The sequence below is a fragment of the Cervus canadensis genome, chromosome 3 (genome assembly GCF_019320065.1).
Source record: "Cervus canadensis isolate Bull #8, Minnesota chromosome 3, ASM1932006v1, whole genome shotgun sequence".
Taxonomy (NCBI): Eukaryota; Metazoa; Chordata; class Mammalia; order Artiodactyla; family Cervidae; genus Cervus; species Cervus canadensis.
Genome location: NC_057388.1, coordinates 72,808,926 through 72,822,776, shown reverse-complemented (window position 1 = coordinate 72,822,776; position 13,851 = coordinate 72,808,926). Strand labels below are relative to the sequence as shown.

Sequence of the window (13,851 nt, the reverse complement as noted above, 5' to 3'; positions counted from 1 at the left end):
GCCGTGGGCGCCACCTGGTGGTTTCAGGCGTTAGCTGTTTAACTCTGATAATACCCTGAAGAATGGCAATGGGAGACTCAAACCAGCTCTGTACTATCCTAAACTCAACAGTGAGGTGGGTCCCCCCAGCCACAGACCCCCAGATGGGAGAACCCAGAGCTGAGTCAAGAACAAAGAGGAGGCTGTTGGGGGCAGGAGAAGAGATGCAGCCCTCAGAGGCGGGAGAGGATGTCTGCACCCTGCGGGGTGGGGCACAGTCACAGTAGAGGAAACAGGTACCCAGAGAGCTGTGTTCCCAAGATCAGGACTCGACCCAAGGCCCAGTGACAGCTGCCTTCCCAGCCCCCCAGCCCCCACCTGCTCCCTGGCTGCGGGTGACTCACAGCAGAGCGGGGTGGGGGGTGAAAGGAGCCAGGAGGAGGGCGACAGGAGGGACGTGGGTGGGTGGCTGGCCCCTTGCCAGCTGCCAGGAGCAGCAGCAGTGCTGTCACCGGCAGAAGGACACCCGCGAGGCGCCGGGCAGGGGCGGAGGAAGGACAGGAGGCCCAGCCACCGGGAGGGGCTGCCACCCGCTTCCCCAGCTCAGCCTGGGACAAGTGAGGAAGTCAGAAGTGAGGACATGTCATGCTGGACCGAACATGAAACCCTGCATGGAAGGTCCACACTGCCCAGCACGTGGATGGGGCTCTGGGTTGCTCTCTCCTCCTGGGTGGCTACTGGACCCCTGGCCAGAGACAAGGAGGCTGGAACATGCCAGGGCACCAGCTAGAGGTCATGGGCCACCGTGTCCGCTGCCTAGGACACCCCATCATCAGGACACCCTGCCAAACCTGGCAGCTACTGGACACTGAGCCAGCGGGGGTCCAAGCATCATATCAGAGTTAAGCCCCCACCTGGGGTCACTTCTGCACGAAGTGTGGAATGCCCACCCCTTGTGGCTGAGATCTCAGGGGAGAAGGGTGCCCACAGGGAAGGAGTGGACAGGGCCGGCTCTCAGGCTATGAGGTGTGGGAATGTGTGTGTGGCCAGGCCCCAGGCAGCGACTTGTCTATAGAATCACCCGCCTGACCGTGCGGCGCAGGCGCAGCAGGAAGACGCAGCTCTCGGGTGTCCAAGCAGGAGCCCCTGCCCTCGGCTGCCTTCCTATCCTCACCTGAGTGGTTGTGACCGAATGCCAGGGGTCCTGCACCAGTCAGAGACAGAGCCACCCCTCCCCCAGATGGGGGGATGCCAGACGCTGATGCTGCCCACCTCCGGAGGTTTGAGGAGAACCGTAGCCTTCAGGGGTGGTGGGTAGCTCCCACATCCTATCCTGTGTTCAGCTGTTGGCTCCACAGGGTGGGTGCTGCCCAGGCTCCATTCCCTCCAGGCTAAACCAGCGGTGGGCTCACACCAACATCATCAAGCTGGGGCATGGGAGGCTCACTTATGGGCCAGACTCAAGTGACCATGGGGATACTGGGCACAGGGCCCTAAACAGGGCCAAGCTTTGTGCTCCAAGAGTTTCCCATGTGTGAAAAGGGTTAGGGGGGTGTTTCCAGAGAGAGGCCAGCAAAGAGAGGAAACCCCCACTGCTGGCCCCTCCCCTAGCAGCTAGCCCCTCCCCGCAGCCTGCCCTGCAGAGCTGGGCACCTGGCCTGTCATCCTCCCTGCTTTCCTGCTGCCCTCCTCCAGCCTCTATCCAAGACAACACTCAAGACCCCAGCAGTTATCTCCCCTCTCCTCTCGAGGGCTTCTATTCTTCCGAAGGGAGGTGGGAGTCCATGGCTGCACATGAGAACAAGGACTCATTGTCCCCAGGTGACCCACCCCACTGAGCCCTGGGATTCCTCATTCAGGGTTCCCTCCTCTCCTTCCCACCTGTCTCCACCGCCTACGCCATCGGATGGCACAGGGAGATTTCTAGAGTCTTCGGAGGCTCATGGACACCCACATCCCATTTCATTCAGGCTCATGTTAGTCACTACCCAGCATCAAGTCCTTAACTCACGTGTCCCAAAGTTGTGAGAGTCCGGAGGGACCCAGCACGGGAACACAGGTGGGCAGCTCTTGTGGTTCCGAGCTGCTGGGTCAGAATCTGACAGTATACCCTGGGCATTCACAGCAGCCAGTGGAGTGCACAGCAGAAACCCTGGCACCCTCCACGGTGCCCTCAGCCTGGGTGCTTTGCACCACCACCTACAGGATCCTCAGGGTCCCAGGAAAGGGGTGGGCAGGCCTGGGGGTGGGTGCACCAGGGCAAAGGCCAGTTCAAGTGTAAGCACCAGCATCTGCCGGTTTGAGCCCACCGCTGGTTTAGCCCGGAGGGAACGGGAGCCTGGGCAGCACCTACCCTGCGGAGCCAACAGCTTGACACAGAACAGGACATGGAAGCTTCCCCCTCCCCCCGAAGGCTACAGCTCTCCTCAAACCTTCTGAGATGGACAGCGTCAGCATCTGGCCCCCCCCACCCAGGGGAGGGGTGGCTCTGTCTCTGGCTGGTGCAGGACCCCTGGCGTTTGGTCACAACCACTCAGATCGGCAACGGTGATGCTGGAGGCTCTGACCTCAGCTTCATCCCCTCTCTAGGCACAGGATGGAAGGCTGCAGAGGAGGACAGGTCTTTCCGGAAGGACGTCACGAAGCCAGGGCCTCGGCAGCTATTGCCTCCTGACAGGGCTCCCAGGCCTGGGACGTGTGGGACAAACCAGCCCGACTCCAGGGGCAGCGCAGCGTCCTGCAGCAGGGCCTGACCATCCGGTCATTGTCACCAGGTGCAAGCTGGTTCAGGGGGAGGATGAAGTTCACAGTGGAACACGGTCTGAGACTCCGGTGGTTCCTCCACTCCAGGGCACAGGAGTGCCTCAGGACCACTGCAACTAGCGCTTGCTGTTTACAGACCAGCTCTTGGGCTCTTCACAGGCCTGCAGAGCTGCCAAAGGGCCCTCCTTGAGGTAGAGCTGTTATTAACATCGCTCCCAACTTTCCGACAGGGCATGGGAAGGCTGGAGGGTGCGAGGAATGGGGCTGGGCCACCACCCAGGAAGGTTGGCCCAGAAGCCTCAGCCATCCCAAGGCTTTCCCACCAGGCTTCTCAAGCCTTCAACAGGCTGACATGCTTGAGCCCAGCCTGCTCACCCAGGGAGCACCAAGGGTCCTGGGGGCATCTCAACCTGCTCTGCATCCAGCACTGGGGGCCCCTGGAAAGTCCAGTCTCGCTGCAGCCCCGGTGGCACCGGCAGGGCCATGAGGATGAAAAGAATGGCCGCCACTGTAGCTTCTTGTAGCAGATTTTGCTTCTAAAAGACAACCAGCAATTATCACACCAGCATCACCTGGCAGCCACACGGCCCACAAGGGCGCCTGAGTGCGTCCTGCAGCTGCCACTGCCTCTCTGCAACAAAGAAAGGGCTCTCGAGGGGGCACGAGCAAGCTGCCAGGTGCCCGGGAGCTCGGCCGGCATCCTGCAGCTCCCCACCCCGCTGCACTGAGCCGGCCAAGTGGTCCTCAGAGCCCTCACTCCACGGTCCCTCCGGTCTGGCCTTTCAGCGGCTCCTCCAGGGAGCAGAGGCGCCCTCTTCAGGCTCAGAGCCATCATTACCCAGCACGTTACCACTGCAGAAAGACGTGGCATCTCATGATTGAGGCCCCATGTGATGTGCTGCCCTGAAGTCTGGTGAAACCGGGAGGGCCCCTAATGGCCTAGCTGTAGGCACCCCACCCGGCTCCTCCAGCCAAGTGGTGCTTCTCCCAGGCTCGGACCTGAGCTGTCCGCCACTGGTGGCCTCAGCCCCCTGCAGGCAAGGAATTATTCAAACGAGCGACCACGGCCCCCTGGGGGAATGAGTGGCACCCCACTCTCTCATCACCATGAAGCCTGCCTCCCAGAGTCTGCTGCTCACTCTGCCCTGCGTGGCTTGTGTGACGTGCAGGGACCTCCCGGGCCCTGAGCCTGTGCGGTGCAGCCTGCTGTCCACCTCGGCTCTCTGGGCCCCATGTCCTGTGTTTGGTCATGCCCACGATCCTCTGGCGGGCTCCCACCTTGACTAACAGGCAAAAAAGAGGTGATCCGACTATAAATGACTATCCTCTCATGTCCTCAGTTTTGTCTGCTGTAAAGTGGGACAGAAATTGGGTCCTCAAACCTGCGGGTGCCCCTTGAACCCCTGGAGGGCGCTCTTGGTGCATGTGGGGTGGGCAGGGGTGGTAGGAAGGAGCTCTTCAGATTGGGGGGAATGACAGGAACAACGGATGAAACAACCCCTCCAGAGGGCCCGGGAGCTCGGGAACATTTCCCAATAACCGTGGACCAGCCCTCCTTTTGGGGCTGGGCCACCTCCCCATACTCCCTTGACCTTCTACAGCCCAATGGGGTGGGAACTGCCTCGGCCTGACTACACAGAGCATTTGTATCATCCGAGCCACCAGGCCCCAGAGCCCACGGGACCCGGGGTTCACAGGGACAGCCATGCCCCAGAGCCAGAAGCAGCGGCCAGGCCACAGAGCTGCCACTCTCCCCTCCTCACAGGTGAGGCCACCAAGAACACGGAGCGGGTGTCCACGGGGACTCCTGCCCACAAAGCCTGGCCTCCACCCCTTTTCTTCTCCTCCTCTGCCTTCGCCCAGTTTAGGGAAGTTTTGACTTAGCCTGTTTGGTTAACAAATTAATGACAAAGACCTGTTTAGCATTGCCTGATAAAACACAAAATGACCCGTTTGGGACTTCTCTGATGGGTCAGTGGTTAAGACTCCATGCTGCCATTGCAAGGTGCCACGGGTTTGATCTAGTTGGGAAACTAAGATCCCACATGCTGCATGGTATACTCAAGAAAAAAAAAAAGACCAGTTAAATCTGAATTTCAGATAAGCAACAAGTATTTTTTTTAATATAAATATGTCCCACGAGCAGGTAAACAGTTTTCTAATAGAAGCATGTCCCATGCAGTTTGGGACAGATTTGTCTTCAAATATTTTTTATTGCCTATCTGAAATTCAAATTTAACTGCAAAATCTGGCCACCCCAGTTTGGTTCCCTCATTGCTCCCCCATCCTCCCACTGGGATGGGAATGAGGGGGGATCACCTCCCACAAGAACTCCCAACTTTCCCTCTTACTCCCTCCCCACCTGCACCAGGACACCTGCAACTCCACACAAACCTACTCCCTGGCAACAGAATCTGGGAGAAATGGGTCTGTCCAGTTTAAGATTGACCCCGGGACAAAGGGAGGGACCCCCACTCCTTTGCACCCTCTGGGTCCCTAGGGAGACCCCCTCCCATTACCCAGGGTCCCCTGGAGCCCCTACTCCAAAGCAGGGTGCACCAAAGGCTGGTTGGGGGCCTAGGACATACTTATTCTAAAAAATCATTTTTTATTTGAAATTAGGACATTATACAGTGAGGCCCTGGCTGGGGCCCTGGGGCCCTGGGAGCTGCAAGGGAGGGGGCGGGGCTGAGGAATGGCCCCGTAAGGGTGCTCAGGTGAGGGAGGGGTGCTCGAGGGAGGGAGAGGGGGGACGGGAAGAGTGGGGAGGGGAAGAAAGGGAAGAGAAGAGGAGGGGAGGGGTGAGGAGAGGAGGGGAGAGGAGGGAAAGAAAGGAGGGAGGGTGCCCCAGCGCCCGCTGCGCATGCTCAGCGGCCCCTGCAATGCGGTGCCGGCGCCGCGTCCTCCAGTAACCCAGTTCCGCGGATTCCCGGCGCCCATTATCCTCTGTCTCGGGATGTCTTCCCGCTTGTGGGTCGTGGGGGCCGACAGGAAACCGGCAGCACGGGTTGCAGCAGGAAAGCAGGGGCCTGGGCAGGTTTGGCCAGGGGTGCAGGCTCAGCCCCAGAGCCCCTAGAGACCAGATAACTCCTCCCCGTTACACCGCCGACAGGGGCGCCCCCAAGGCAGAAGGGGCCATCCGGACCCCGCGAAGGGCGTGACCCTGCGTAAAGGTAGCTGGAGGTAAACCGAGCTTCAGCCTGGGGTCGGGAGGAGGGTCAGAGGTGAGCCTCGATCTCGTCTGTGGCCTCAGCCTCCTCACGGGGAGGGTGAGTCCCCCACCTGTACGGTGAGCACCCACTGTGAGGTCAGCCCCTACACCTGATCCCCCTGCGACCCTCGGCAGCTGAGTGAAAACTGGAGCTGCCAGCGTCCCAGGCTCTGCTCATCACAACTGTGGGTTCCAGGGCCAGACTCTGCTTCTGTGGGGTTCTGTTTCCTCAGCTGTGGCACAGGCCTCCCACCACTGACCTCACGAAAATGCTGCTGAGGGTCAGGGCACCATACCCAGGGGCCTGAGCCCCCGCTCCTGCGCAGCTGTGTCCCTCCTTCCTTCCTCAAGGTCGGCCGCTGACCGGGGTCATTTCTGGGACACCCGCTCGGGGCCAGTGAGTACTAAAAGAGCTCGGTCCACAGGATGTCCTCCAAATGGCCACTAAACCAGCCCTAAAGAGCAGCCACTTGGTGCTGACAAGGAGCAAGGGGAGGGGACAGGGAGGCGGGAGGAACAAGAAGTGCCTGCTGATGATCATCTTACCCCCACCACCCCCGTCAATTAATTTTCCTCTAACTGCTTTTGTTAATGGTAGTTTAATAATCTCTTATTATTCAGTACATTCACAGACTCTGAATGTCTCACAATCCTCTATTTAATTAAGTATTAAATTTAAAAAGTCTAACTCTTACTGCCTTTGGCACAAGCTGGATGTAATCTGCAGTGTCCTCGTGGCCCCGAGAACTGTCAGTTACCAAGTGGGACAGTTTTTCTGTGTCCAGTGCCAGCACCCTTCTCCTGCTGCTTTCTTTATCACTGGAAGCCTTGAAGGACTAAGCCAGTCTCCTCGGACCAGGAGGGGACCACCCTCACTGCAGGGCTGGGTGAGGCCCCTCCATACTGCTCTGAAAATGAAGCGGGCAGAAGAGGGGCTTCCCCTCTGACCTCTGAGTCCAGTCTCCACTTCCCCACTCTCCCACTTGCCTTGCAGACTCCCCACCCATGGATCCACTGCTCCCACCTTCCAGGATAACAGCTGGGGCAAGCATTTCTGAATGGCCTCTCTGGTGAGGGAGCACTGTCTGGAGTCAGGACTCTCTGTGTGGATCAAGTCTGACCTTGCAGGACGCCATAGGTGCAGGCTTCAAGGTGAACACCAGGACTCAGGGAGGAGCAGCCAGCTCTGGGCTTCCCCTCCTTGCTTCCCAACCACTCTCTGGCTTCACCACAGAACTTCTCCTGGACTTGGACTTCCCAGATGCTCAGGTGTTCAGTGACCAGGGATCTCCCTTGCAAACCCGACCCTGCAACACACCTTCTTCTAGACGCTGCTCCACCCAATCCCTGTCCCAGCTTCTCACCTGGGAGACTAACCTGACTCCAGCACAGGCTGCACATCCACTCCTTCAAAACCCACTCACTCAAAGCATTCATTCATTCCAAAAGATGTATGGAGAGCTCCCCACCTCTCAGGGCCTGGGTGGAGGGTAGGAGATACAATGGTGAACAAAACAGATCAAGTCCTGCCTGTGAGGCCTGGCAGTTTAGTGTGTGAGACAGTCATCAAATAAAAACAGGGTGCTTGGGTCCAGATTCCTACTGGAGGCTCAAGGGAGACCCCTTTGTCTTTTTTTTTTTTTTTGTGGGAAGGAAAGAGCGCAAGGGCCCCGCGAGTACCCACGTGCCGTCATCTTCCCTCTCCCTGCCGCCAGGACCAGAGGGAAGGGACACGTGCGCGCACGGAGGTGACAGCCGCCACAGGCGCGCGCCACCAGCCCCCCGGCCCCGCTCGCCCCCCCTGGGAAAGGGGACGGCGGGGCCGCCCTGCGGCACCCCCAGACTCTCGTCCGCGCCACGCCTCTCCCCCTGTCCCCCGTCCCAGCCCGCGGGGCCAGGGCCCGCGGCGGGGAAGCGGAGGAGGGCACAGCACCCGGAGGCCGGGAGGCGCCGTCAGGGGCGCCCCCCTCTTCTCCCTCTCCTCGACCCGCTCCCCCATCCCCCAGCTCCGTGGAGGACGGCGGCCCCTCGACCGCCCCGGGGGAGAGGCAGAGCCCGCAGAGGGAAAAGAGCGAGGGTGGCACGGACCACCACAACGCCCCGGCCCGCCGGCGGGCGGCCGGCCGGCCAGAGCGACAAACCCTTGTGTCGAGGGCTGACTTTCAATAGATCGCAGCGAGGGAGCTGCTCTGCTACGTATGAAACAAGGGAGACCCCTTTGAAGAAGTGTCATCAACAGGAGTTAAGCAGGTACAAAGTTCAGGAAAAGCATCTCTAGAAAGAAAGTGAAAGTGTTAGTCATTCAGTTGTGTCCAAATCTTCGCCACCCCATGGACTGTATATAGCCTGCCAGGCTCCTCTGTCCATGGAATTTCCCAGGCCAGAATACTGGAGTCAGTTGCCACGCCCTTTTCCAGGGTATCTTCCTGAACCAGGTATCAAACCCAGGTCTCCTGCTTTGCAGGCAGATTCTTTACTGTCTGAGCCTCAGAGAAAGCATGCGCAAAGGCCCTGGGGTTTACAGAACCAGAAGAAGCCAGTGCCTGAGCAGAGCTGCTGGGAGGGAGAGAGAAGACAGGGCCACAGGCAGAGTTTCAGGCCAAATGAGAACTTTGGGTTTTATGTAGCCAGTCCTCAAAGGGAAGTAAGAAGAGGGTGGGATGTTCCTACATGTATTTTCCGAGTGTCTGGGCTGGGAGCTGAGAAGGTGCAGAGATGAACCTGCTGCATTTGCCCTCAAGGAGCAAATGATCAATGGAAAAATTCATAAAGTGACTGCTTTTGGGCCTCTAGGTTTCTAAGCTGGTTGGGGGGACCCAGGGAGGCTTCCTGGAGGAGGAGTCCTAGAGCCTGCAGGCTGGGCAGGATGGTCTGGCAAGAAAAGTGAAAGAAAGCAAAGGGTGTTCGGGCAGCACCGTGCTAGGCTGACTCCAAAGTACCTCACTCCTCTCTCCCTCACAATGCCCCTCTGAGGTAGTGATTAGATTTATTCCCATTTTACAGCTGAGAAAACTGAGGTACAGGGTGGCTAAGTAACACGGCCAAGGTCACACACTGAGGCAGTCAGGACCATGTGGCCAGGGCCATGTAGCTACCAAACCAAATCCATCAGCCTAGGTACCCCATTTCTGGCCCACACTCAGCATGAAGATGAGGGTTGGGGGTCCGAGACTCTCTCCTCTTACCCTTCCAGTCGCCCATTCAGCTCGAAAAGGGGCTGGGGAGTGTCAAAAGACCCTTAGGTCCCTGTACATGGAGGTGGCTGGTTGGTTTTAGAATCCTTTTCCATTAGAGAAACACGCTGATCACTGTGGTGAAATGACAGGTGGTCTGGGATCTGCCGCAAGATATGCAAGTGGGGGTGGAACATGGGGAGGGTTGCAGATGAAACAAAATTCCCCGAGTGTTGAAAACTGTTGTGTTGAACCTGGGGGCTCATTCTATCATTTTATCTATATTTGGGGGTGGTTGAAATTTTCCATGATAATGAGTTTAACAGGGTAGGGGGAATGCCCAAGACCTTCACAGACCTGAGCAATGCCAGGGCCCAAGTGTAGACGCAAAGCAGGGAGTGTCTTCATGGGGGAAGTGCTCCTGAGGGCAGGTGACAACAGGTGAGAGCTGGCTGCTCCAGTTCCAGACCAGCCCTGGCTAGCTGCCTTGCCTCCCACCACCCAACCTGAGCTGCGTCCAGCTGGGACACTGAGACCGGAAGCAGGGCTGATGGAGCCCCATGTCTGCACAGCTCCACAAAGTCGCCATGAGCCGGAATCTCTTTGGCCCAGCCTCTGGAACTCAAGGGCAGAGAGCAGGCTGGCTGTCAGGAAGCGGGCAGCAGGCCTGCTGCTGCGGGGGCAGAAGAAAGAGCAGGTGGTAATTGTGGAACACGGAGAATTTCAGACTTCCACTGCTCTTGATCCTCAGTAAAGAATCTGCTTGCAATGCAGGAGACCCAGGTTCAATCCCTGGGTGGGGAAGATCCCTTGAAGTAGGAAATGGCAACCCACTCCAGTGTTCTTGCCTGGAAAATCCCATGGATAGAGGAGCCTGGCAGGCTACAGACCGTGGGGTCGCAAAGAGTCGGACATGACTCAGCGACTAACACTTTCACTTTAAGGGTATAAACAGGGGAGTGTGAATATACTTGAAAGGAGCTGTCGGATTCCACGGAAACATACTCATACTCAAGTGGTTTTCTGCTTGAGTCTCACAAACTCCTATTCATCCTTCAAGACCCATCCAACCTCCTGTGCCCTCTCCTGGGCTCCCACCCCAAAGATGGGGCTGTAGTGGTTTGTTTGGATGTATTTGCTCATCACCCCATTCTCAGTGCCAGGCACGTGGGAGGCGCTGGGTAAAGCTGACAAATGAGTGAGGGTCTCCCTCAGCAGCCCAGGGGACATCTGAAGGTGGGCTCTCTCGCCTCCTGTGGCCTGGCACAAGCCTAGAGAATGAAGCAGAGTGCTCCTCCTGCTTTAGAAACTCCACGTATGCGGACACAGCTCCCAAACATATGTGACAACGGTATCCGACCGGTGCCGCCCACCCAGTGTCAGGGAACACAGGAGCAGCCCTGCATCTGGCAGTACGCACAGCAATCGCTTGGTAAATATTAGCCTTCATGTTATTGCTGTTATCAGTCTAGCTGCAGGATCTGAGCCTTCCCACCACACATGCCCCGGGGCTGCACTGGCTCCAAGACCACCTGTCTCCACAGTGCCCCGTGTCACCCCTGTCCCCTCCTAACACCGGCAGCAAAAAAGAGGACGCAGGACTGACCCCACTGGTGCACAACCAGCCTCTCAACATGGGCTGGGACCGGAGCGCCTGCCCCTGGAAACACTCAGCCCCGAAGGCCTGGTACACAGCAGGCACCCAAACACCCACACACAGCTCAGCGAACCACACAGCAGGCTCAGCCGCTCGCCCCCGCAGGCTGCTGGGCTAGAAGCTGCAGACCCCACAGACGGAGGCGTTCTCTGCGCCAACCGCAGGGCGGGATGTGGGCCAGGACTGCCGACAGTCAGGGCCTCGTGGAGGAGAAGGAGCCTCTCAATTAGATTTGTGTCTGGATGCTAACCAGGGTCGTGGGTGTGCCTGGGAGGAGGTGGGAGAGGACTTGACTCAGCACTGTTTCCCCAGGGCTCATCCAGCCCCTCCTGTCTAATCCTGGGTTGGAGATCCTGGGGGGTGGCAGGTCCCGCCAAACTTCTTCCCTGGTTCCCCGCCCTTGTCCCCATGCCTCTGTATTCTGAATTCACCTGCTCGGGGCGGCACCTCCACCATGGCCTTATCACACTCACTCACCACATGTCATTCCCCCTCACACACATCTTGCCCCACCCCCACCACATGGAACACCACTGGATTAGGGGTCTGTCTGTCTGCCCAGAACAGGCCGCCCCCAGCAAGGGCCTGGGAAGTCCCGGATGGGGTGAGGCCACATGCCCAGGGCCAGCTCATGGCCAGCATCACATCCACCCCTGCAGGCACACCCTCCCAGCCCTCCCAGCACAGTCAGATGAGTCCCCACGTGCATCCCTGGGTCCAGAAGACTGGCAGAGTCTGAGTCAGGAAACATGCCATTCAGGTGGCCCCTGAAGCATCCAAAGTCTTCAGGTCCCTATGTCCTCCTCTGGCCCACATTCTTGGGCAGATGACACTATCGGACCATGTCCAGTCACCTGGTTGCATGCCTCTCCCCTCCAGCTCTGGGGAGAAGAGACGGAGGTTCCATGGGCCCCTAAACAAGAGTGAGAGTGCAATAGCAGATGTGAGGGTGTGTGGGTGCCTCTTGCTCCCAGCCCTGCGCAGCCATGAGCCCTGTTCACACCCCACTGCAGCCATGAATCCCACTCCGACTGTGTCACCCCGGGAGCCACAGGCCATGCCCCATCCCCCAGCACAGGCTCCCCCTGCCCCCAGCTCCCACCGGCCAACACAGCCATTCCCTTCCTACCTCTGGCTGACAGCTTCTTGGTATTGATGATCTTGGCCGCATACTCATGGCCAGTGCAGAGCTTGACACAGCGTCGGACCACAGAAAAAGCCCCCCTGGGAGAGAAACAGGGAAACAGACAGTTAATCCCCCCAGTGAACACCCAGCATTCAGTCCTGATGCCCAGCCTCGGGCAGAGATTTGTGTGAAGGGGTGTGTTAGTTGGTGTTAATGTTGGTTGTTCAGTTGTGTCTGACTCTTTGTGACCCTATGGGCTATAGCCCACCAGGCTTCTCAGTCTGTGAAATTCTCCAGACAAGAATACTGGAGTGGGAAGACATTCTCTTTCTCCAGGGGGCCTTTCCAACACAGGGATTGGACCCAGGTCTCCCACACTGCAGGCAGATTCTTTACCATCTGAGCCACCAGGGAAGCCCCAAGAATACTGGAGTGGGTAGCCATTCCCTTTTCCAGGGGATCTTCCTGACCCAGGGATCGAACCTGGGTCTCCTGCATTGCAGGCAGATTCTTTACCATCTGAGCCACCAAGCAAGCCCTGAGGAAGGGGCACCCCTCCCCAAAAGACTTCCAGCCCCTGCGCCCTTCGTGCCAGCCCCACAGGGGCCTCTTTCCCAGCAGCTGGCAGATCCCAGTTGACTGGCACACTCAGCTCCTGCGAGACCCCCAGCCTCAGCATCCTCATGGACCAGCAGGACTGAGGGCCTGTCTGGGGGCCTCTCAGCGAGCACTCTCCTTCACTCTATGCCAAGTCCTCGAGACCCAGGGTCCTGCCAGAGCAATGAACGCTGGCCCGGCTCCAGACAGTGGAATAGGGAGGCGCAGCCTGTGGGGACTCACTGAAGGTTCAGGAAGGAGGGAGACGCATCACATAATTACACTGCAAAGCTGGAGGCAAAGGCCCTCTCCCCCAGATCCTCCACCTCCACTATACAGCAGAGGCGGCCAGTCCCACAGCGGAGGAGACGTTTACCCACCCACAGCATCAGTGCTTCTGAGAGGAGCAGGGATCAGCCTGGAGGGCTGGGAGAAGGAAGCCTGAAAGAGGGGTGACCGCTGCTGAGGTCACTGAGAGGTTCTGCATGTAACTCCCCAAACACTGACCCTTTGAGGAGGACGGTGTGCAGCAGGTGGCAGAGCAAGCCAGAGCCCCGAGAGCAGACCCGTGAGCCCCGAGAGCAGGCCCATGAGGGTCCGGGGCCGGTGGGGAGCACAGCCAGAGGGAGCCTGGGGTCCATCAGAAGGTCCTCCACGGTATTTGACTTGTCACCACCGTTGGTTTAATTTGATTTGAGATCATTTTCGAAGAACATTAGACCCAGCATGTTTGAGACAAAGCCAGAACAGGAAATGTCTGGGGAAGGCTGCCAGGGGAGGGGGGCACAAAGGCTGAGCACGTGGGCCAGCGGGGCGGGGGACACCCCTGGCCACAGGCCCCCCTCTGTCTTCCCTCCGCAGAGGCCCTGCCGGCACAGCCCCCATCGGAACCCAGCACCCCCCCACCCCTGCTCCCCACAGAGCCTGAGAAGCCCAGCAGCTGCCCGAGCCCAGGCTCCAGGTGATGGGAAAGCAACGTCTTACATAGAGAACACATTTCTGCTATAATCCTTTTTGGAATAAAACTTCAGGGCCTTCTCTGGTGGTCCAGTGGTTAGGATTCTGCCCTTCCAATGCAGGGGGTGCAGGTTCAAACACTGGTCTGGGAAGATCCCACACGCCATAGAGAAACTACGCCTGCAGGCTACAACTATTGAGCCTGTGCTCTAGGGCCCAGGAGCCACAACTACTGAACCCACGTGCCACAACTGCTGAAGCCCTCACGCCCCAGAGCCCATGCTCTGCAACGAGAGAAGCCACCGCAATGAGAGGCCCGCACACCACAGTGAACACTCAGCACAGTCGAAAATACATATATAAAATTTTTTTAAAGTGTAACTTACCT

General features: G+C 58.4%; 1 protein-coding gene across 10 annotated transcripts in view; it reads right to left on the bottom strand.

Annotated features, from left to right (window-relative positions):
• CAMK2B (calcium/calmodulin dependent protein kinase II beta) overlaps positions 1 to 13,851 on the bottom strand; it is a 93,358-nt gene that overhangs the window by 47,484 nt on the left and 32,023 nt on the right. For all 10 annotated transcript variants that reach the window (XM_043463470.1, XM_043463471.1, XM_043463473.1 and 7 more), the window contains exon 2: positions 11,913 to 12,007. In XM_043463470.1, the coding sequence (XP_043319405.1) occupies positions 11,913 to 12,007 (95 nt within the window). The remainder of the gene's footprint in view (positions 1 to 11,912; positions 12,008 to 13,851) is intronic.